General features: G+C 41.2%; 1 protein-coding gene across 10 annotated transcripts in view; it reads left to right on the top strand.

Annotated features, from left to right (window-relative positions):
* Positions 1–9,135: 9,135 nt before the first annotated feature.
* The window catches only part of SIDT1 (SID1 transmembrane family member 1), a 102,785-nt gene continuing 86,421 nt past the window's right edge, over positions 9,136–25,499 (top strand). For 9 of the 10 annotated variants that reach the window (XR_011528957.1, XR_011528954.1, XR_011528956.1 and 6 more), the window contains exon 1: positions 9,169–10,086. Coding sequence is in view for 4 of the 10 variants with exons in the window: in XM_070581933.1 (XP_070438034.1) it covers positions 9,889–10,086 (198 nt within the window). In the remaining 6 variants the exon portion in view is untranslated. Of the gene's footprint in view, positions 10,087–25,499 lie in introns of all 10 variants that reach the window. The other variant, XM_070581934.1, reaches the window with a different exon arrangement.

Genomic DNA, 25,499 nt, shown 5'->3' with positions numbered 1-25,499 from the left:
CAAAGGTGGCCTCTTTTTGGAGCTTGTATCTGCGTCAGAATTTCCATCCTTGGGTGGTTTATAGAATTAGAGTCTCTGTGTATAAACAAGTCTTGGAATACTATTACTAAAGTCCATGAAGTATTAGTCTAATGCGAACGAGACCATGTGTCATGGCTGCAAAGAAAGTAGTAGCCTATAGGGGCACATGGAGATCCAAGAAAAAAGATGTTGACCATGACATGAAGTCAGAACCAAGACTTTTATTTAGATTGCTTTTGGTCTCTTCCATGTGGCAAGTATTTGGCCAATCACCCTACAAAGGTTGTTGAATTCAGATTTAGAATTACCTGGGATCTGATCAATAGATTGTAATAATTGGTTGTTTCTCTGGGAGAAAGGAAACTAGCAAAGTCATAGGTTAATATATTTAAGGTCATTTTCCATGTAGGTGTAAGTGGAACCACCATTGGCTATAATTCCCTATGGTCTCTTCTGATGGGACTGGAATAGCCTAGAGGTTTTTTATCCTGGAGGTCCAATGATGGATGACATATCCAACAGTGAGTAACAGTGAGGGCAGAAGGTATTATTTGGATAATCTAAGAATAGTATTTGGATGAGTAAGTTCTGATCTAACAGTTACATTAAAAAGGAAAAAAAAGAGAGAAAAGGGGCCATTATGTGTAGAAAACACTAGCGGTCTGCAGTAAATGAGAAGGAGAATGATTATCAGTAAGCAGGCCAAAACAAAACAGGAATTAGACAGGGGTCTTGGTCCAATGTCTTAGGTGGAAACTGTCCATTATCTGATGCCATGTGCTATTCCAAAGGTCTTGGGTCAACTGTCTATTTCCAAGGATAGGCTGCTTCTAGAGAATCTCTGAGAATCCTCAGCTTGAAGTCCTCCATTGGAGTAGCCTTCCAGTTATATGAAATTCTGGGTTGTTTCTTAAGTTGTGAAATGTGAAGCCATGGATTGACTTGATGAATTTCCACTAAAGTGTTTGTTGTTAATAGTATGTGATAAGGTCCCTTCCAATGAGATTAAGAACGTTTTTTATCCAATGTCTCTTCCAACAGATGAAATTTCCTGGTCGATGATCATGAGGGGCCCATTTAAGAAGTGCCATAGGAAGCTGGCCTTAACTTGTTCATGATAGGCCTGGGTATGGTACATGACTCCCTTCCAATATTTTGCCACATCTGCATGCAGCAGAGAAGAGTCTAATATCAGGGGTAAAATTTCTAAATGTCTGGGCCTTTCTGTTAACAGTTCATAGGGATATAACAGATGTGTCTCTGAGGGAATGGATCATATGGCCATACAGGCCCCTTTAGCCAAGGGAGCTCAAGGATTTCTGAAAATTTTGCTAATTTTAATTTAAGGATGTCTTTGGTTGTTATGACCTTTCCAAAAGTTTGTGGGTGGTAAGGGCAGTTTAGTTTCTGAGAAGGGGTAACACTTGACACAGTTCTCTTATGGTGGCTCATGTAAATTGTGTGCCTTGGTCATGATATAAAAGTGGGTATATGCCAGGTTGGAAACAAAAAATCAAGCAGCTTTTTAGAGACAGAAAGGAATGTTCAGCAAAGAAGATTTTCAGAAAGAAAATGCTTCAACCCGTCCTGAAAGTAAACAAATCCCATGGAGAGTGGGAGCTGGATAAAGTCCATCTGAAGGTGTTCAAAGGGCTCTTGAAGCCATGCCTCATCTTTACAGTTTTTCCAGGATTATGTTGTTCACAAGTAACACATGATCCAAAAATAATCTCAGCTGTCTTTTTTTAAAGTCTCCACATTAATGTTGTTTAAGATAATAAACAATTTGTCTTTACCATGATGAGTAGTTTCGTGGAGAAATTCAGCTAGTATCCATTTGAAACCATCTGGTGCCACCAAATGGCCATCTTGAGAGTGCCAAGGATTATCTAATTGAAGGATACACCATATATTTTCCTTTCTTCCTTTTCCAAATCAGGGGCTAAATGTAGAGATTTGATGATGGCCTCTTTCACTCAGTCCAGAGATGCATCCTTTGGGAGTTTAGTCAGTATCATAACCTTGGTTAAGGCTGCTTGTTTAGCAAAACAGTCTACTAAAGAATTTCCTTTGACTCCCATATTATCTGTGTTAGTCTGGGCCTCAGTCTTTATGATATCCCTCTCACTGGGAAATAGAAGTGCATCTAAAAATTCCTTAACTTGTCCACTTTTTCTTTTTTTTGAGGAAGATTAGCCCTGAGCTAACTGCCACCAATCCTCCTCTTTGTGCTGAGGAAGACTGGCCCTGAACTAACATCCATGCCCATCTTCCTCTACTCTATATGTGGAACGCCTACCACAGCATGGCTTGCCAAGTGGTGCCATGTCTGCACCTGGGATCCGAACCGGCGAACCCTGGGCCACCAAAGTGGAACGTGTGCACTTAACTGCTGAGCCACCAGGCTGGCCCCAACTTGTCCACTTTTTATGGGGGTTCCAGCAGAGGTGAGAAAACTTTTTTGTTTCTACAGCATCGTGTACTACTCCAGAAGCACACCTGCTGTCTGTATACGTGTTTACTCTCTGGTCTTTGGCTAGATGACAAGCTCTAACAAGTGTTGTAAATTGTGCCATCTGGACTAACTTTACCTCAGGTAGAGGACTACCCTATAAAGGAAAGTTTAGATTAGAGATAGCTTGGTAATCTCCAGTTTCAAATTTGAAGTATGACCCTAATGGAAGTAAGACAATCAGGAGGTTCCCTTTCTTCTGGAGAGGGCAGAAGAGTGGCAGGATTCAGGGTGTTGCAGCACTGAATAGTAGTGTGAGAGAGAGAGCAACAGAAATTCTTAACAGGTTAACAGACCGACTGAAAAACGTTGGGTGTTCTCAGTCAGTAGTAAAGTCCTTACTACATGAGGAACCAAAAGGTCAAACAGGAAACCTAGAATTAATTCAGCAGAAGCATCAACAAGTTTTGCAGAGGTGGTATTGCCCTAATTCAAGGGGTATTGACCTTTGCAACAGGCGTGAGGGTGAGGCTACAGTAAGTGATGGGTTTTTGATGGTTCCCATGAAGTTGAGTTAAAACCCCAAGGTTTGTCCAGAACACTCATGCACAAATAGACAAAAGATTTAGCCATTTCATAAAGAGGTGTCACAGTCTCAGAAAAATTTGCACCCACTGTCTGAAATTTCCCGTTAGGCCTAGATGTTGTCTCAATTGTAGTTTTGTGAGGAGTCTAGGATAAGTTTGGATAGTCTTCATCCTGTCATGAGAGAACGTTTTTCCCTCCTTAAATAGGTCATGCACTAAATAATGGACCATGTTTTAGCAAAATTGTAATTTATCTTTTTTGAAACTTTATCTCCCTTTTCTGCTAAGGCTGAGTGCAAGTAAGTGGAATCACTTTTACAAGCTTCTCTGAGCAAAGTAGGATATCATCTACGTATGATATTAGAACTGAATCACAACGGAAATTTGGATAGTTAGTTTTCGATTAAGGACCTAAGAAAAATAGAAGAGGGCTTCAGTGAACCCTTAGGGCCTTGCTGTCCTCTCAGCTGAAGGCAAAAGGTATTGACTGTCCTGGTGTAGGGACACACTGAGAAAGGCAGAGCAATGATCCGATACAGGGAAGGAGGTGGTTTGGAGAAGAACTGATAACAGGATGGTATTTAGCATGAGGTTCTAATGGGAAGGGAGGGATAACAATTTATTGATTTCTCTGAGATCTTGAACTAATCCATATCCTTGTCCATTTGGTTTCTTTATTGGCAGGACAGGAATATTACAAGGGTTAGTGCTAGTTATGAAAAGGCCCTTGGATATAAGGCCCTCGACTATAGACTTGAGGCTTTCCTTTGCTCTAGCTTCTAGCTTTGGGGAATTTGGGGTAACAGTTTGATAGGATCTATCTGAACTTTAATAGATTCTGCTCTAATTAATTATGTTTCCTATGTCAATTCCTCTGGGAACTGTAACCTATAGAGAGTCAGGTACAATGTCAAGATTTTCATCTGGAGTATACATCAAGTATAGTAGAAAAGGAAAGGTTTGTATAGAGCAAATACAAGTTGATTATGAATAGACAAGTCCTCTGAAACCCCAAGAAATAGTGGGGGTGTGCGTTTAATATTACCGTTCCATTTGTAGAGTATATCTCTCCCTCGTAAGTGTTTATGGGTGGTATCACAGAGCAGGAAGGAATGTTTTTCAGTCAAGGACCCAAGGGTTGTAGTTAAGGGCTGGGAAATAGGGAAAAATCTGTGAGTTATTTGAAATGCCTACTACTTGTGTTCTATGTTTACTCCAAGGAAGAGGTTGAACAAAAATGGCAGGGTTTAATGTAGAAAGATTAGTGTTGTTAGGAGGTACTTTTTAGTTTATCCTGAAATCTCCTATAATTTCGTATTTAGTTTGCATGATTGAATTACGGTCTAATCAACTTTAATTGGAAATGTTTCAAGTGTGGCTTTTGGGAGACTTTGACCTATTTTTCTGGACTTTTTTTTTCACCCTGAGGTTTTTTGTGAAAAGAGGGATCCTGTAGGTCCCTCTCTGGATCTGGTCCAATCAGGTTTTGTCATCCAGGATTTAGCATCTGACGTTCTGATCAACATGTGTAGGAGCTGATATAGGTCAGGTAACCCTGGGTCATAGGCACTCAAACAGTTCCAAATTCTTCTATGAATATTTGCTGGTCTTGCTTGGGTTTAGGGAAATCTTTCATTACAGCTATTAATTTATCTCAGGTCCACGGTTTAAATTCTACAGTTGCCTGCATACCTGGTTCATGGGAGGGATGGATCCTTAGAGGCAATTGGCATTTGGAGTTTTAGGAGAGTTTTGAGGAAAAGGTAGGGATCTGGACCAGGGAAAGAAGAAGGAGGAGATGCAGAAGGAGAGAGATCAGAAGGATAAGGGGAAAGAGGGTGAGCCGGCTACAGGAAGGCAACTCTAGAACAAGGTGGGGGAAGATTTACTGTGGAAACGAGTCTGGGTGGTTGTTTAAGTTTGCCAAATTGCTCACTAGCTTTGACCAAAGAATCTTTTAGTGAAGCAATTTTGAATAGAATTTCATTTGAAGCCTTCTGCAACCCAATCAAAAAATGTTGCCCACAGGGTCTGAGAAATCTCATTCTCTTTCTTTTTCAAGGCACCTCTCAAATGAATAATTTTGTTCAAGTCCAGCGTTCCACAGAGTGGACACTGAAGGCCCAGATCATCCTTGGTGAAGTTATGCCATTTAAAACATAGGTGCAAGAATTAGAATTGTAATGAGTGGACATATAAGAAGTAGGAGTGTTTCAGAAAAGGGAACCCTCATACACTGCAGGTGGGAGTGCGTATAGTGTAGCCACTATAGAAAGCAGTATGAAGATTTCTCAAAAAATTAAAAATAGATATGTCATATGATCCAGCTATCCCACTACTGGTATCTATCCAAAGAACGTGAAATCAACAATTCAGGGGCCGGCCCGGTGGCACAGTGGTAAAGTGTGCACATTCCACTTTGGCGGCCCGGAGCTCGCCAGCTCGGATCCTGGGTGCAGACATGGCACCCCTTGACAAGCCATGCTGTGGTAGGTGTCCCACATATAAAGTAGAGGAAGATGGGCACGGATGTTAGCTCAGGGCTAGTCTTCCTCAGCAAAAAGAGCTGGATTGGCAGCAGCTGTTGGCTCAGGGCTAATCTTTCTCAAAAAAGAAAGAAAGAAATCAACAATTCAAAGACATTTACACATCCCTATGTTCATCGCAGCATTATTCACAATAGCCAAGATGTGGAAGCAACCCAAGTGCCCTTCTCCAGATGAATGGATAAAGAAGATGTGGTATACAGATATATATAATGGAACAATACTCAGACATAAAGAACGACAAAATCATGCCATTTGCAATAACACGGATGGACCTTGAGGATATTATGCTAAGTGAAATAAGTTAGACAGAGAAAGACAAATACCATATGATTTCACTTATATGTGGAAGATAAACAAATGCATAGTTAAAGAGAACAGATTAGTGGTTACCAGAGAAGAAGAGAGTGAGGAGAAGGTAAAAGGGATAAAGGGGCACATGTGTATGGTGATGGATAAAAAACAGACTATTGCTGGTGAGCATGATGCAATCTATACAGAAACTGAAATATAGTAATGTACGCCTGAAATTTACACAATGTTATAAGCCAATATGATCTCAACTAAAAAAATAAATAATTATTGAAATTTTAAAAAAGAAGCAGGAGTTTTTCCAGAAGGAGAAGAGGAATTAGACTTAGACTGCCTCCTAAGAGCTGGCCAGGGTCAGTTGAAAGTGATACTTGTGCACTTTGAGTCTTGAGCCCCCAACTTGATGATCTCTGCCTCCAAATGTAGACCCAACAAGCTAAATCTCCATGCAGGCGGAAAACCAGAGAGAATGATCTCTGTAGATCAAAGCCACACTCTCAGGACAAAAAAATCAAGACACAGGGATAACCTTATCTGGTTTCATTGGTGACCCATAGCAGAGTTTGTCCGAAAGCATGCCAGTCCAGAGAACCACACTGATCTGTGAGGCCAGCTGAAACAAAAGGCTTAAAGGGCCCATGTCTGTCCCCTGCTCTGTGACAAACAACACTTTTAGACAATATAACATAAAACAGAAGCAGAAAAGAGAGCAAAAAGAGATGAAAAAGAATGGTCTGACTCCACCAAAGATGCCAAACGATGGGAACCAATAACAAAGCCCAGCTGTCAAACTGAGACTAGATAGCCAAAGAACTCAAAAGCCAAGACAGAGTTCAGACCTAGCACTGACTGAGCACGTCAATGCGTGCTTGACGCTGCGAGCAGTAGGCCACAAGTGGCCTCGGTGGGTACCACACCTTGGTGAAGGCTGGAGTTTGTGATGTCAGGCCATACAGATAGTATCTCAGTGGAACCTTCAGGAAAATTATGGACACAAAGACCACCAAATGAAAACAAACAGTGGTTGTTTATTCAGAGCTTGCATAGCAAGCCACTGTCACTTGTGTTTGGCAGAGACTTAAAGGCAGGCAGGGTAGTGGGAAAGCTTAATAATGAGAGAAAGGGAAGCCTTCAGAAAAACTCTGATTGGCTCCTGGTGGCATGGGGAAGCTGGAGGCAGGCTACCCAGAAGCAGGGCATTTTATGGTTTGTGGAGCATATTTGACTTTCTCTGACTGATCCTGAGTTGGAAACAGGGGCGAAAACTGCAGAAGTTGGCACTTCCACTGACAAGTCACTGACCAAGTCGTGACTGTTCTGGGCCATTTGCTGCAGATGTTACAGTTTGCGTTCCTGGACAGGTTGCTGCAGAGGCTGAGGGTCAGAGTTCTGTTGTCGTATATGGTCTGGCCCTTGTCTGTAGATTGAGTCTCTCACAATGGAAGCTTGCCATCACAGATATTTTAAAAGCCTGGCTGATGGACCATATTTTACTTTTTAGCGGTTGAACTAGGAGTCATATAATAATAATATTTGGCTGTATAACTCTTAAAGTTTCTAATATACTTTCAAATACATTCTTCCCCGCTTTTATCCTTACAGCAACCTTGCGATTCTGGGAGGTTAATTACCTAAGGTCACTCAATGGATTTGGGCTAGAATTAGGATTAGATCATAGTAGAGAGTGATTTGCGATATATCACTCAAATTGTCTGGTGTAGATATCATCTATAACGGCTTTAAAATAAATATTTTGGGGACCAGCTCAGTGGCGTAGCAGTTGGGTTTGGGCACTCCGCTTGGGTGGCCTGGGGTTCACTGGTTCTGATCCCAGGCGTGGACCTATGTACTGCTTATCAAGCCATGCTGTGGCAGGTGTCCCACATATAAAATAGAAGAAGACAGGCACAGATGTTAGCTCAGGGCTAATCTTCCTCAAAAAGTAAATAAATAAATAAAACCAATTAAAGTTTTTTAAAAAAATAAATAAATATTTTGGGTTCTGTGCTCTGGTAAAGGATCTGTTCCAGTTGTTTCTGATTTCACTGCTCCAAGTTACGATAAAGCCTGGAGAGTTACAGGTCTTTTCAAATACCTTCGAGGCTGTCATGTGGAAAAAGGATTAGGTTTATTCCTATGACTCCAGAGGGCAGAACTCATGTCAGTGAGTGGAAGAGAGGCAGATTTCACTTTAGAATGTGAAATATCTCTCTAATAATGAGACACTTGCCCCCAAAAGAAGGGGTTGCCTTGTGAAAAAGCCAGTTCCTCATCTCTCCTAGTGCTGGGTGCGACTCCATGATCCTTCTGCTCTGGAGAATGCTTGAAATGGCCAGGCCAGCAAACCTAGAAGGACGTCCTAAACTTCAAGTTTATGAAATTGTGTTAAATTCTAAAAAGCGGCGTAGACATTTTAAATATAGCAGATTAACATCATTCAAATTCTGGATGAAATTATGTTTCTCAAAAACAGTGAGGTCTGTTTTAAACTTTACCCCTAGACCCTCTTTGTATTTCTGTTCTTACGCCCGTACATTTTCGAGAACAGTTTTTAAAAGATGACAATTGTCCTGATAAGGAGTCATCTAACTCAGTCTTCCATCAGCATTGTTTCCTGACTGTACAGTTATAAAACTTTGTACCAAATGTATTGTACTCATTGTTGACGTTTTAATGAATTGTAGGGATTCAATGAGGTAAAACAAGACAAAAACCAAAAACCTCCCTTTGAATGCTAAATGTTAGGATTTTAATCTGTAATCTTAACTCTTTGAACATGATCTTTTTCTTCTTTCTGGCTTCTTTATTAATGTTCCTTCAGGTTGAACGCAGTTAGATTCTTTTCTAGTTTAAAAATAACTTGAAGCTGAAATAAAACAGCAAGTCCTCTTCTCCACCTGAACTGATTGTTTTTCTCCCAGGATTTCCGCGGATCTTCTCAACTTGCTTTTTATCTGCCTCTTTAGCTGTTTAAATTGCATTCCCTAATTTTTGCCAGAAGGGTATTTCCTTCTAATGATGGGCTGTGGTTTCTCTCATTTGAAAAACAATACAGAAGCCTGGAGATTCTCCCAGAATCTAAGAAGTCATTGCAGACGTAAAGTAGGCAAGAAGCTGGGGCGGAAAGAAATGCCCTCTGCATAAATCCGGTTACTCTGAGTCCTTTTTGACAACTTCCGGGACCAGACTTCAGGCGGTGTTCAAAATTGTCTTCTTCACCGTATCTATTTATTTTTTCACGATCGTACATATTTACATCCGTACGCATATGGCGAGCGGGAGAGAAAGCGATGACGTGAGGCTCTCGTTCAAAAGAGGAGGTAGTGAGGAAATGAAACAGGTGTCTGGGAAGGGGTTCTGCTAGAGAAGGGAAAATTGAGAGTTAACACCCCATCATTCAGACGGCAGGAGTTCTCTGCAGGTAGCCGACTGGAAAGGCGAACTCGTGCACCCTCTTTGGGGACAGGCTCGTTGCTTTCCATTTCTTCGCTTGCAGCCAGGGTGCACATTTACTTGAAACCGACTGAATTTCCTGCTCAATGGCTGGTCAGGTTGACTCTTCAAAACTAGTGGCTATTTCTTTTTAATGTTTCCAATGTTTTTGCTTTCTTTCTGTCTTTTTTTTAGAGGTTGAGGGGAAAGAGATCGGTAGAAATTCTCGCTGGGTAGGTGGAGGATTCTCAAAAATGAGAAAGGGAGGAGGAAACGGACTTAGAAGCCGGAGAGCAAAGCAGCCCCCGGGCTCTGTATCCTCCGCCCTCCCAGCCCCTGGCCGCTGACCTCCCGCGGAGACCCCAGGCGGCTGCATCAATATTTGATCGGCCCTTCGCCAGCGCGTTGCCAGCACTCGCCGGCAGAGCTTGCCGGGCATCGCCGGTGCTGCGCTGCGGCCGGCGGCCGGCGGCCGGGCCCGCGGGGGGCTTTGGAAGGACCGGCTCCGCGCTCGCCCCCTCACCGGGCGGCGCCCACCATGCGGGGCTGCCCGCGGCTCGCGCTGCTCTGCGTGCTGCCCTGGCTCCTGCGGGCGGCGGCTCCCGGGCGCCCCGCGCAACCCCGCGACCCCCGCGACCCCGCCAGGGGCGCAGATTTCAATCGCGTCTACAGCGGGGTGGTGAGCCTCAGCACGGAGAACATCTACTCCTTCAACTACACCAGCCAGCCCGGCCAGGTAAGACACTCGCTCCCCTCACTCGACTCCCAGGAACTTGCCAGATCTCAGAGCCCCGTCGCTGCTTTGGGTCCCCTGGGAATCGACCTCGGGAGACCTCAGGGTCCAGGACCCTTGTTCCTGTTCTCCTTCGAAGTAGTCGCTGCCCTGCCCGAGCTGCCTCATCCTCCGCAACCGGCCTGGGGGACGACTCCGCTGGTTTCGCGCCTCCCCTGGCCTGGTCGCTGGCATTTCTCGGCTTTGCAGAGGCGCTGGTTCCTCGCGCTATCTGCGGGTCCTGGCCCCCTGCTGGGCTTTTCTCTAGGAAACTCGCGATTCCTAGGGTTGCGGAGGGAAGGGAGCTCACCTCTGTTTCTAACCCCCTGCGGGGAAGGAATCTCATTTCGTTTGAATGATTCAGCCAGACCCTTGGATTTCATAGTTCACGGGGAGGGAGAACTGCTCAGAATCTAAAATGGAAATGTGTGAGAACAGACGCAAGCTGCAGAACCTGTGTGTATTCAGTAGTCACTTCCTGCGTTTCTCTTCCATTGTCACACGTATGTGCTTCAGAGAAACCAGAAGACCCAGCCAAAGATATTGAAACTGCAGCCATCAGCTGATCTATCGAGGTTTTGATTTTAAATAAGGACGGATAATTGTGCGAAAGTTCTAGACCCGTTTCCGACAAGAATTGAAGTGAGACACGGGAAGGAAATGAGTGTTTCAGCGACTATCTGTTTGACACATATACCCTGATTATATAATGTAAGAAAATGCATACAGTTAGATTTTTTCCTCTAATGCGGGACCCTCTGGGGCCCAGGGGAAAGAGAACCCCTCCCTCTGCAACCTCCGCCCAGATATCTGCCTCTGGAACTTCATCCCATATAAATGTGTATAGGTATCCCTTTCTATGCCAGCATTTCTTACTCCCTTGGAAAATTCCAGAACCAGATGCTTGGGATACAACTATATGCCTCCCTCTCTCACTTAAGATCAGAACTCAGAAACCTGGTAGCTTCGGGTAATATTGAGCCAGAGGGACCAGTGCGTCCATCACCACTCTCAGACATCTCCCAACTGTGTGTGTTGAGCAAGTGCCCCATCTCCAGTCTGGCACCAAATCCGAAGGTCCCGTTACCAAGGCAGCACAGCCCTCACCCTGTCCTGTCCTCTGCTGACCTTCAGGTCGCATGTCCCAAAGTGAGCAGAGTGGCATGTGCAGAGCCACTCCATTGTAGACAAGTGGGAGGGGGCGGTTTTTATTCTCCAAACCCCGTGTAAGTGACCTCTTCCTGTCCAGTGTGGAGTATGAACCAGCTGACATTATACGAGAGGTGTGTTCCTAGCCCTGTGATTGGCTCAGAACAATAAAAGTCTGAGAAACCCCATGATCTCTGGGGGTATACTGTCAGTTTCCCCTAAATCATTGGTAAGGAAACTCAAATGATGTGTGCAAAGTTAGTCCTGACATCTAGACTTCAGTATTTCTTGCATTTCTGCTTAGAGATAGATTGACCATTGTTCTGGCTTTTTAACCCTTAGTATTCGGTGAGCTCCTCTACTAACAGCACAGTGTGCACTGTTTGCAGTTGGGGTCACCTGCTTGACTTTCCTAGAAACTCGTGAGATCTTGAGGACAGGAGCAGATTCACATTCATCTCTGTACCCCAGGACCTAGCACAGTGCTTGGCAAATAAGAGGTTTACTATTTTTGAAAAAATGAATAAATAAATGAGGAAAGATTTAAGGAATCTTTTAAGATTTAAGGTGAAGACAAATAAAGTAAAATATATACTGTTTCAATAGGTTTAAAGTGTGAGATCTTTTCAGATAAAACAAAATTTTAAAGATTGTTCTGAGATTATGCCCTTTCCATTTTTCCTGCATGTATGTTAAAATGCCCTTTATTTTATGAAACAATGGTGATAATTAGTTTTTTAAGTTTCTTTGCATAACACAATAAAGAGTTGACAACCCCAACAGTTCCTAAAATTTTACTACTCTCAGAAAAACAGTTGGGAACCATGCAACTGGCAAATAACTCAAGTATTTTAATTATTTTAATGTCAGTATGCAATAATATGACCCAGATGTCCTCCAATCTTACAGCTGAGACTTCTATTTAATATACAAATAAGACAGGGAAATCCTCAGCCCACTTACTTTGGGAAATGACCCTCCTTTCCCTCCAGTCAGTACTTCCACTGATTTCTCCAGAGATGGCATTTTTCTGATCTATCCGTCCAAGCTATTCTTCGTTTCTATTGATGGCCTCCGCTCTTCTTGGTCTCTTTTGCCCCACGGTGGATACCAGTAGCCCTTCCTTCCAATATGATGAGCACAATGCTATTGGATGTAGCAGAATTTTACTGAAGGTTTGGAGTAACATAAGGGAATTGCAGAACAACACAAGATAGGTAATAGGTTAAATCAGAAATCTAGAGAACACTGTCGTAGCAATTTACCAGCTATTCCCCACCAGGGGAAATTGTTACCAAACCAGATTCGTTTTTGCTCGCCGCTCAGAAAGTCAAACACTGAGAAGACGAGATTGCAGCAGAGAGTTTACTCACAAGGCAGCCACGAGAGGAAGCAAGGGCACGAGCCTCAAATTCGCTTCTCCGAAAATAGGGACTCAGGGATATTTATGAGATAGGGGGCAAGGTGGTCTGAAATGTGGAGAGAGGTGATTGGAGGTGAGGAGAGGTGAGGTCATTGATGATGTGCACAAGCGTAGTCAGACCTCACGCCTCTTCATAGGACCCATGTTCACAAAATGGTGGCGTTAGCATGATCTGAGGGTGGAGTTTTTAGCCTCTTGACGTAAATGGTCGCCTATCGGACATCTGCGCGGGCCTAGATGATGAGTTGGTGGTCTCAACCAGCCTGAAGTGGACAAGGAGTTCTAATTCCTGAAAAACAGCTCACACACCCATTACCATGGTGACCCAGGCTCCAGGAAGATGTTATCTATAGGAGCCTAGTGGGAGTCAGAGAGCACATTGCCTAAGCAGCACAGTTAACAATGGGTGGGTTAAACAGCTAAAAGCTGTAATCAGTAATTGCAAAAAGGAAAAAAAACTGAAGTACCTAGATACTTAATCATCAATGGCTGTTTGCCGGTTTCAAAATTTCAAGATGGTAGCACTATTTTTCAGCCCCTGGCTTGTCATGATCGTTTTGGTTACGGCACATCCTAATGTTGACCTCCCACTCTCTAAATTTTCGTTACTTTCTCACGTCAAGCAGTTTTGCCCCATTGCTGACCCCAAACTCACTAAAGGACTGTGCTAAATAAAGATCTATGAACCCAAAAGCAGAAGCTTGGACATGATCATTTTTCCTTTAACCTGAGCAAAGTCTTGATCGGGGCCCCCTCCCAGCAGGGGTCATTTCCCACCCACCTCTCTTCAGTGCAACAAAGAATTTAGTTTAGGAAAAGAAGTCTAATTTTTTGAGTTTTAATCTTTTTTCCTTTTCTCTTCAAGCCATTGCTATATTTGCCATGATCTTCCAATTGGCTTGGAGGAGAAAGACTATTCTAAATTTAGGCTTTGGTGAAGAAAGGAAGCTGCCTAGGGCCTTGGCTCCTAATCTTTCCTGTCAGCCACTGTGTCTCTGGTCATGCTCATCAGCTGAGCTCAGCACCAGGAAAAGTCTCACATGCCTTCCAGGCAAAGAGTAATGTAAATATGACGTGGCCATTAAAAAAAAAATCACTGGAAGAGTGGAGGGACTGGTTTAAAGAGAATAATGAAAATAATGATTGAGGGTCCAGATTAGGCAAGACCATGGTCCTTGTCATTTCATTTCCCTGGAGGGGAAGTGTCTGGAGACTCCTTTTAAGGGGAGGAGGGCTTCACTGTGGACAAGAGGGTGTTCTATAACCACAGGGCTGAGCTAAACTAGAAGGAAATCACCTTGTTGAGAAAGTTGCCAGGGATATGTTTGATGCGGACAATAGCAGGTTTATTGGGAAACAAGGATACTCCTGTAGAGACAGGTGGCAGCAATCAGATGTTTATATTTGAGCTAGCTGGTGATAAGAAGCCTTCAGTGAAGATCTATCTGCAGGCAACAGGGTGTCGTCTTCTCTGACATTTTCAGTGACAGAATTCGTTGTTTGCCACTGATTTTTCAATTTGAAATGTTTCCCTGGAAATATTTCTTTTATTTTGTTTATTAAACTGGGCATTTTTCTTTTAATGACATATACTCTGCTCAAGGAACAATCGTTGGCTTTATTAATATCAATCAGTAGTTGTATATCTAGAACTGGTTACACTAGCCTCTTGGATCCAGATTCGAAAAGCCTGTTTTAGTTCTCATGAAAAATAAAATATATATGAGGAGGGTCCAGCCTGTGGCCGAGTGGTTAGGTTCACATGCATGGCTTTGGCAGCCCAGGGTTCGCCAGTTCAGATTGTAGGGGAGAAGACATTTCCTCTATCTTCTCTGGGTTCGTCTGGCCGGAGAATGAATTAAATTCACATGAGACAGAATAGCAAGAGAAAATTAAACAAAGCTTTATAACATGTATACATGGGAGAGTTTCTGAGGACCATGGCCTGGGGTCTTTCTTCCCAAAGGAAGAAAGGGCACCGAAGAAGTGGGGTGCACAGAGTGGTTATATACCCCAAACAGGATGTTTCACATATGATTGAAATGTCCCTCCCACAAGAGTCACAAGATTGCCCTGTCGGCACAGGCACAGCGCTTGATGGACACAGCAGGTAGTGGGTCTGCTGTCTCGGAGGGCGTAGCAGGAGGCAAGTCTGTTGTCTCAAGCTGGTTAGTGGGTGGTCACAGGTGAGCGCAGCAATCAGTTCCTAGCCTAAAGAAAGATGCTTAATCCTTAAGGAAATACCAACGTTGGGAGGGGGAGGGAAGTTGCACCTTTATCTCAAGGGCCTTTGTTCTTGCCATGGTAAATGTTTTAAAGCAGATATACAATGCATGCTCAACGGCCTTCGGCCTTCATCAGGCCCTTTTGGAAAGACAAGATCAGGCCAAATTAGGTTTACACCAAATGGCTTCCTCATGTATGCCAACACATCCCATTGCTTGCCATTTCTATTTGTCAATGTATAGATGGGAGAGGCTCAGGCAAGCCGAGCAACTCGCCAAAATGGCCAAAACCCCCACAGCTGAAATATCATATCCAGCTAAAGACAAAGGAGGATGTTGGGGGTGGGGGGAGTCAGTTACAGGAGGTTACCAGACAAGCACAATAAACAAATGCAGATTTAAGTCCTTGCCTTCCCCATTGATTAAGAGTTTCTAAAGACAAGTTCATCCCCCCTTCTTCCTGGTAGAGAGGGAGATATCTTTACAGATGGAGAGTTCCTTTACAATGTGTCTGTTACAAAGGGTAAGTAAATTCTGCTTTTCAGTTGCTTTCCTGTCTGCAAAGTAATGAGCCTCAAATAATCATCATGCCAAAGAGACATATCTTGGGGTGGCCAATTCCAGGCCCCCACAAGATCCTGGGCACAGACCTAGCACCGCTCATCAAGCCATGCTGAGGCAGCGTCCCACATAGAAGAACCAGAAGAACCTACAACTAGGATATACAGCTTTGTACTAGGGGGCTTTGGGGAGAAAAAAAAAGAGGCAGATTGCTGACAGGTGTTAGCTCAAGGCCAATCTTCCAAAAAAAAGGAGAGCGTATATTTATATATCAGGATATTACTAGTTATGAAGAAGAATTTAAAACTTCGATGTGCTAGCCTCAGTTCTCCCAGTCTCATGTGTACTTTCCCTGTGTCCTTTATGTACCAAGGCGGAGAAGCCTGTGCCACTGTCCCCCCACATCCTCTGATTGAACTGGACTGGTGCTTGTTTGTGAGGAGAGAATCATGTCATTAGCACATCATCTGGGTGATTGGTTACTGTCTCTGTAACTTTGGGCTGCTATAACACAATACAATAGACTGAGTGGCTTAAAAAACAAACATTTATTTCTCACAGTTCTGGAGGCAAGAAAGTCCAAGATCAAAGTGTCAGCAGGTTTGGTGTCTGGTGAGAGCAGCCTTCCTGATTTGAAAACAATGCCTTCTAGCCATGTCCTCACTTGGCTCGGAGAGCAGAGAGAGAAGCAAGCTCTCTCCTATCTCTTCTTATAAGGACACTAATCCCATCCTGGGGGCTCCAACTTATGATCTAATTACCTTCCAAGGACCCCACCTCCAGATACTTATCACATTGGGGACTAGGCTTTAACATATGATTTGGCGGGGGGGGGGGGGGGGGGGGGGGCTGGGGGGGGAGGCGGGGGGAGGGTAGATGCAAACATTTGGTCTGTAACAGTTGCCTACCACATTTTTCTCTGTGGTTCTGAAAACAGAGCATCAATGTGTCACAAGCATGTCTAGGGGCTGACATTACCCCAGTTGTGGGTCTGATTTTCTGGAGGACCCGTCTGCCTGCCTAGGCCTGATAATCACGTGCTGAATTGTATAATGGATTCTCTAAGTGTGTGCTGTGTAATATGGCAGCCATTACCCACATGTGGCTACTGAGTGCTTGAAATGTGGCTAGTCACAAAATGAAATGTATTGTAAGTGTAGAATACACCAGATTTTGAAGACAGTATGAGAAAAATAACATAAAATATATCAATGTTTTTTATTGATAATATGTTTAAATGATAATATTTTGGATATATTAGGTTAAATAACATATTAATAAAATTAACTTCACCTGCTTCTTTTTACTTTTTTATTGTAGCTACCAGAAAATTTTAAAACGCGTATGTGGCTCATATTATATTTTTATTGGACAATACTGCTCCAACTACTACAAGACTTTAGAGAAGTCATCATCCCACAGAGAGCTTTGTTGGAGGAAATGAGGCTTAAAAAGGTCATAATAGATAAGCAAAACTTGGGTTGGCAGAAAGAAAAGGGAAAGTTCTTCCAGATATAGAAGGATATATCTGATTTCTTTTTTGGCAAGGCTATGTCTTGCCAAATGTCTGGCACATAATGTCTGGATTTTGTGATATTTTTGTGATGATAGCCACTACTGATTGTGATTGCCTATTTTCATGAATTCATTAGGAATAGCAAGATAATGATATTTTAATTATATCATTTATTTTTTCATTTATGAGCTAGAATATTTCTCTAACAAGAAACCTCATCATCTATTTGGTTGCCTTAAGCTAACATGGAATGAAGTCTCCATTCTTTCCCTTTATTTACCAATTTTCAAAATAATGAAGTGGTCTCCTACCATCCTGTAGCAGTGGTCAATGAGATGTTATTTAGCATGATAGAGCTCATGAATTTAAACATATTTGGTGTGTTTCAATCTGTGCAGTTACTATCCTTATTTAAGTTGAAATTTCCCGTGTTTGGGCGGTGAAAGTCAATTTGAGTTGGCTCCTGAATTCTTTTGATAAAACCCAAGTGTTCTCTGATGTCTTCCTTTCTGTCTTGAAAAGTTATTCAGGCCCATCAGGTTCAGGTCCTGTCCCCAACCTAAAATCAGCCATTTCTCCAGGAAAGTCGGGTTCTTTTGACTGATAAGTAGTTTCTGGAGACCACAGTTTGAGAACTAGAGGCCTTTATTGCTAATGGTTTGGTCATTTTCTTCTAAGCCTCCTCAGTGCACAGAGCTAAGGAATACATTATATCATGAGTTCATCCTAGTACTTCCAGTTCAAGTTCAGAAATACAGGGTTTTTACTTAACCTCACTGATCTTACATCTATATCTTCTTTCTCCCACACCCAAAATCCTGGTTCTCAGTTGTATCAACTTAGTTACTGTAGGGGAGGAAGACAATTCCTCTACCCTCTAGGTCCTTCTGGCTGGCCTAAGAATTAAATTGACATGAGACAGAATAACAGGAGGAAATCAAACAAAACTTTCTAAGATGTATACATGGGAGAAACCCAGGAAAAGTGAGCAACTCATCAACATGGCCAAAGCCACCACCTTAAATACCATCTTCAGCTAAAGACAAAGGAGGATGTTGAGGGTAGTGGTTTGGGACTTCAGGGGAGGAAGACAATTTACTTGGAGATGGAAAAGCAAATGTTTGATAAACAAATGTTTGTTCGCCATCTATAGACAATGTGACCTGGGAGATAATGGACTTGGCAAGGAGCCTCCCAGTATACCATCCCCAGAGTTATCTATGGTGATGGCCAGTGACCATAGTCCTGGGACAGTCCTTCTATCTTGAATTCTTTTAGGCAGTTAGGGGGAAGGTCAAAGTTTCTTTCAGAGTCTTTTGTTCTTAAAAATAATCAAGGCAAAGAGACACATTTTGAGGTGGCCAATTCTGATCCCTCAATGACTCCTTTGCTTTAAGCCACAATAAATACACAACAGTTTTAGATAACAATACTAACATTATCACCAACCATAACATTAGTGGAAACAGTTTAAGGTTTATTGTTACAGTTCCTTTTACCTCAGGGTATATTTCGCTATGGATGCTGAGTCAAATTATTGTGTTTTAAACTAAGGTAGCATAGTTCTTTCCATTTGTTTCATTTTACTTTTGAATTTTAGGGACATTTTTTAATTTTGTTTGAAAATTAACAAACAAAAATCATGCAAAGCATGATTCAAAGAAATCTAGCTTCTATCCTGTTCCCGGGACCCTGTGCCCTCTCTTCCTCTATAGATGACCATTTAAAAATGTATGGTCTATAAAATAAAACTTTTTTTTGTTCTAATGGTTTCCTTTTTACTGATAGGTTTAAATAATGCCCTCAGTCTTCTCTGTTTTATCTATCGTCTGTTAGTTCTCTATGATGAGCAATATTCAAATTAGCTGATACCTTCTCTTCTTTCTTCAATCCCCAAATCTAAACCCTAGTTAATACCTATAAAGAAATTAATGAATTTATTTTACTTTTCATACACTTTCTTCACTTTCCCCCTATTTTTGGTGTCTTCATTGTCAGAGCATATAATCATTACAAGCTTTACTACTGCCCTTAGAACCAACATTTAGTCTTAGTTCTACAAGTATATATATATTTAAAGTTCACAACTAATCCTTATGTTAATGTCCTCCAGTCACTTTGAAAGCTTGTTCTCTAGGAAGTGACTCAGGAAAGACTCATGGGAACAATATTCCTAGAATTCTTTCATATTCATAACAGTTTGTCCACGGCCTTTGTACTTGCAGATCTGTTTGGCTGACGATAAAATCCTTGGCTCACATTTTTTTCCCTTGACTTTTAAGTATATATACTCCTTTGTCTTCTGACAAAAGTGATAATTAATTATTTTCTTTCCCTTAAAAGTAACTTAATTTTTCTGCCTGGATTCCTGAAAGAATTGTTTTCCTTTTCTTTGAAATCCAGTAGTTTTACCAGACTGCATTTAGTACGTCAGTTTTTTCCAGGTCTGTAGTCTAATCTTTCAACATGTAACTTCAATGATTTTTTTTTAATTCAGGAAATTTTTCTTAGAGTTTTTAATATTAGTCTATTCCACTGCTTGATTATCTTCTTTAAGAATTCCCTTTTTACTTATGGTGGCCCTTCTTTGTTGTTTTATATCAGTTTTTCTAGAATTATTTTTATCTCTTTCTTTATTTCCTGCCTGAATTAAAATTTTTTCCCCTCCTTTCCATCTTCTATTTTCCTTAAGACATTATTGAGTTTTTGTTGTATCCTTGTGCTCCTTCAAATGAAATATGCATTTATGAAATAATTTTTTAATTTATTTCTAATTTTTTCCTGAGTTCTCCCACTTCCTTTTTTAAACGCTCATTTTCTCCAATCATCTCATTTCTAAATTTTTAAAATTCTTATTTATACTTTTCTTTCATAGTGTTTTAAATTTTCATAATTTTTAATTTTGAAATATTAGGATATAATTTCCATCTATTTTTTAGGCATGGCTTTCTGGCCTATGTCAGCCATCTGAAATGATATTTTCTGCTTCTTATTCTCTTTTACTTACTGTGACTTTATATGGGGTTCAACTGCTATCCTCGTCTGTTGCTCATCTTTATATTAGGTGTGTTTTCATTACTTTTAGAAGGGAAAGGTAGATCTGGAGAGCTTTCCTTGCTTTCTTCTGCAATCTTTGTGAAATGATCAAAATGAGATTTTCTTTCTGAGGTCTTCCTCCACACTGCCCCTCCCCCATTTTATGGGGAGTTCTCTTTCCTTTACCTCTGCTCTGTCCTGCTCAGTTTGAATTCCACTGCCACAGCTTTTCCTCAGGCAGGGCTTTTTCTAGGAAAGGAGTCTTGATTAGTTAGCTTTGAGAATTGATGAGGTCTACACTGTTCTGGATGCTCTGGACTTCCTGAAGTATCCTTAAATTTACCGACAAATTACAGCCTACAAAACTCCCTCCAGTTTCAACTGCTGTTCTCAGATTGGCCCTCCAATCTTTTCAGTGAACACTTTTTGAAGAATTTTGGTGTTCTCTGATTTTCAGAGCCGTCAGATCCCCATGCCTTCCCTCTGCTTCACCCCATAGTTGCTAACACCACAGAGGTGTTGAAGCTCTTGATAATTTGTTCCCAATCATTGATGTTTTGGGGATACCTTATCACCTTGGGGTTTTTTTGGTAGGGGTGGTCCATGGAATTTTGATTCTGCTATTTCAGTTGCTCTGTTTTCACGGGGGATATTCAGCGAGATTCAAAATCTATGCTGCTGCTGACACGATCTTCCCAGAATCCTCTCCTCATTGTTTTTTTTTCTGTAACCTTTAATTTTGAAATAACTTCAAACTTACAGAAATGTTAAAAGAGCGGTATAAAAAACTCCAGTATTCCCTTCACTTCAGTTTCCCAATTGTTAACATTTCGTCACATTTCCTTTATCAGTCTCTCCCTATAAGCACATTTTTTTCCCTGAAACACTTGAGAGTAAGTTACAGACATAATGCTCCTTTGTCCCAAAATACTTCAGTGTATATTTCCTATGAACAAGGATGTTTTCTTATATAGCCATGGAACAATTATCACAATCAGAAAATTAACATCGATACAGACTTTATTCAAATTTCACCAATTTCCCAATAATGTCTTTTATACCCCAAAAAAGTGGGGTTTTTTTCCCTTTCTTATCCAGAATCCAATCCAACAATACAAGTTGCATTTGGTTGTCATGAATCTTTAGTCTCCTTAATCTGGAATTTTATTTCAGAATGTCAACATTTTTGAAGAATACAGCCAGTTATTTTATAAATTGTTTCTCACTTTGGATTTGTCTGATGTTTCCTCATGATTAGATTCCGGTATACCGTTTTGGCAGAACACTGCAGGCGTGATGTTATATCTTAGGACATCATACCAGAGGCACATGATATGAAGTTTTCCTCTTACTAGTGTGGGTAACTTTGGTTGCCTGGTTAACACGGTCTCTCCCAGTTTTCTCCACTCTAAAGTTACTATTTTCCTTTTGTAATTAAAAAGGAATTTGTGCCCAATTGAACTAAAATTCTTCTTTATCAACAATTACATTCTTTTTAGTTCTTGATGGTTCTCATGAAGAGTAGAATTTATTAATGCATTTTTCTGAGAACAGCATTTATCACTTATACTCATTTATCACCTTAAAGAACAATGATTTAAAAAATACATTGATGGTAAAAAAGTCAAAATAAGACATTGATAGCAGAATTTCGATGATGACTAAAGTGAAAGATAAACATTAAAGTTTAGAAGTGGTAGCTCCAGCAAGACTAAAACACCACTGGGGCCATCGGTGTCAAGAGAAATAGTTGGTGTTTACTCAGCATACTGCTAACTACTTCTTACATAAACAAGATGCTAAGAAACTTTGTCACAAAGTTACCCTTTCAAAATATATTACATATTATTGTTGGCATTTTTTACTGATAAAAATGGGTTATCAGATAGATCTTGTTTATAACAATATGCTATGTTAAGAGATTAAACAGTTTCAAAGAAAGGAGAGACAACTGAATTTAGCATCTTTTTTTTTTTTTTTTGAACTTAGCATCTTAATCTTGCTGTTCTGGAATCTGACTGCTCAAGTTCAAAGCATAGCTCTGCCACCTCACTACCTGAGTGATCTGCAGAAAGTTGTCTAATCTTGCTTAAGCTCAGTTTTCTCATGTGGGAGACAGGAATGATAATAAGAGATTGTGGTAAGGATGAAGTGATAATGGGCGTGTACGCTTTCAACACAGGCTCTGCTCCATAGTAAGTGATCAACACAAATTAGCTCAAGTTGTTATTGATAGTGTTCATAATATTTCAGCAATATCACTAGAGGGTTTTCAACAGAGGAAATATATGCTCTAACTTAGGTTTTAAAAGGTTCACCCAAGCTTCAGTGTTGAGAACACACTGGAGGCAACAAGAGCAGAAGCAGGATAATTATATAAGTGGCCATCGTAAGTAACTACCAACTTGAGAGTGTAGGAAGTGGTGAGAAGTGGGAAGGTTATAGAGACGTCGTGAACGATTGCCTTATCCACTGGACATTGGGTTTGAGAGAAAGAAAAGAGTCAAGATAACTAAAAATTGTAACTAAAAATTGTTGATTCTGTTTTGCTTTTCATGTGTGTGTGGAGGAGGTTATGTATTTGCTTGTTTATTGGGGGTTTTTGTTTTTTCTGAGTGACTGGAAGGATGGAGTTTGAAGTGGCAAGATACCTAGATGGGGATAATTATGCAGGTGCAGGTTTGGGTTGAGGAGGTGAGGATGACTAGGAATTTGTTTTTGTGTATGTTCGGGTAGAGATGCCTATCAGACATCCATATGGAGATGTCAAGAAAGCACTTGGGTAAACAAGAGGAGAGGTCTGGGCCAGGGACTTAAAGCTAGAGCCACCAATGATTAAATTATATTGACGGATTGAGACTCAAATGTGAGATGCCAAGTTGAAAGAAGGCAGTCCCAAGTGGGCGGTTAACTACAAGGTAAACTAGGTTTTCCCTCAGTAGGGATTTTTTTTAAACCCTTAAATTATCTGAATAATTGCTAAGCTGTGTGCACAGCACACTTTGGCGTTGCCTGGATGTTGTTAAATATGTCTGGAAATCTCACACTCTTTAAAGCTACAGACCACTGTAAAAAAAAAAAAATTCATGATTCTAAGAGATGTCTATCCTGAAATGTGCATATCTGAGTAAAAACACAGGAAGTGGCCACTCCTCAGGAAGGAGAGAGATATAGTCCACAGATCTCAACTATTGATCCAAGAAACACTAATCTTTGCTTAGTTATAAGATTCCGACATTAAAATAACTCTGCAATTCAAATAGGCAGTTGGCTATAGTCTCTAATAACTTAGCATACATTCATTCAGCCAGCCAGTCACTGGGCATAAAGATGAAAAGCCAAAGCTGGAGCATAGAGGTGCCTACTTAGGAAGACGTGATTGTTGAGGGAGAAATTCCCACGTGTTCTTCTAAAGGCTCTCAAGGAGCTGTGGAAGCACAGAGATGGAGTCAGTCACTGGATCCATGCAGAACCAGGACAGACTTCCAAAAGGAGCTGACTTTTTAAAAAGATCTAAAGGAATCTAGGAACTTGCAAGATTGGGAATAGGGAATGGAGGAAGCGTGCTAGAAAAGGGAATGCCCAATGAGGGGCACTTCTCCATGGGCTTTGCTCTGCCCCCTGTAGCTGTTCTATTCTTATTTTTTAAACTGAACTGTCTTCACATCACTAAAAATTAAGTAATTGATTTTATAAGTTGACAAAAATAAATGTAACTGATTCGCAGAACAAACCCACTTTATTTTCAAAGGTTCTTACCTGGGCATTTATTCTTTCAATACAGGCATTTTGGAATGTAGACAGAATCTTCATCAGTGATCTAAGCACAGAGGGAAGGGTTCGAGAAGTTTCAGGAAAGCTTCTAGGGCTGCCCATCATACTTCCTGGCCTGCAGATGCCCCAAATACCATAATTGGCTATAACTCATTTGAATCTAAAAGGTGGATTAAAATGCAAACATCGTGAGAAGTTGGTGATATTTACATCTTAATGTCGCTTGAGGGTATCAGATTCTGAAGACCTTCCCCAAAAAAGTGAAGTGGAAGAAGTTACAAGCACCTAGTGACAGAACCAAAGACAAGAGGCTCACAGTAGATGTACACTGTGGTGGCGAAAAGCCTCATGGAGCGTAAATATCAGGAAATTGAGTTTATGATGTTTATCTGATTCATAAATGAAGAAAACTCTATTTACTTTTTATTGGTTAAAAGAGAGACTAAAGCAAGGCCAAGAATGTTGATTGATCATTGATTCTTGTTTTATAGTTGTGTTAGAAGTTTTATTATAATGAAATGCATTTTAATATTGCAAAGATGTAATAGAGGAATAAATAATATATCACTAACTGAAAAAAAAGTAATTTGTGGAGCAGTATCTTGAGACTATGTAAATGTTCCATGTCTCATCAAGGTTTCAGCCATTAGTTTTAGCAACCATTGATTATCTTTGCCTGAGTCAGCTATTACTATGATGGTTTCCAGCTAGTGATTTCCTAATTCATCATTCCTTCTACATTTATCAGTTGAAATTCTACTGTAAGAAAGACGTTTTCCTTCTCTCTCTCTCTCTTTTTTTTTAGACTTTATTTTTCCTTTTTCTCCCCAAAGCCCCCCGGTGCATAGTTGTGTATTTTTAATTGTGGGTCCTTCTAGTTGTGGCATGAGGGATGCCGCCTCAGCGTGGCTTGATGAATGGTGCCATGTCTGCGCCCAGGATTCGAACCGGCAAAACCCTGGGCCACCAAAGCAGAGCGTGCAAACTTAGCCACTCGGCCATGGGGCTGGCCCCTCCTTCTCTCTTGTTTATTTATTTATTTATATCAGTATGGGCTTATAGACTCTTATTTGATCCAATTACTCATTGCTTTTATTTACATTAAAATTTTGTTATAAGTAACCTATGATAAATAAATGAAAAGCAGTAGTATATATTGGAGTATATGAGGAAGACATTTGGTTTAAACCTAGTTCTGCCTGATCTTGTTTTTCCAAAAGGGCCTGATGTGGCCTGTTGAGCATGCATTGTACCTCTCCTTTAAACATTTACTATGTTCCAAAGACAAGAATGATCCCCCTAAAGATAAGGATGGAGCTTCCCCCCCGTATCAGCATTTCTTTGAGGATAAGCATCTCTTCCTGGAAACTAGGGACTAATTACTGACCTGCTGTGCTCACCTTGTCACCACTGACCTGCTGACCACTGACCTGCTGTGCCAGCTAAGCGTCTCTTGATGGTAGTTAAGCGAGATATTCCTGTCATATGTGATATATGTTCTCTGTTCCAAGACGGTATATAACCACTCTGTACACGCCACTTCTTTGGTGCCCTTCTTTCCTTGGGGAAGGAAGGCTCCAGGTTATAGTCCTCAAACTTAGCTCATAATAAACTCACCCCAATTGTGATTTATAGATTGATTATGGATTATTTGCCTTGACACCTACCATTCCAAGTATTATGGGATTTTTTT

Source organism: Equus przewalskii, chromosome 18, assembly GCF_037783145.1.
Source record: "Equus przewalskii isolate Varuska chromosome 18, EquPr2, whole genome shotgun sequence".
In the NCBI taxonomy this organism is placed as follows: Eukaryota; Metazoa; Chordata; class Mammalia; order Perissodactyla; family Equidae; genus Equus; species Equus przewalskii.
This window is presented reverse-complemented; position numbering and strand designations above follow the sequence as displayed.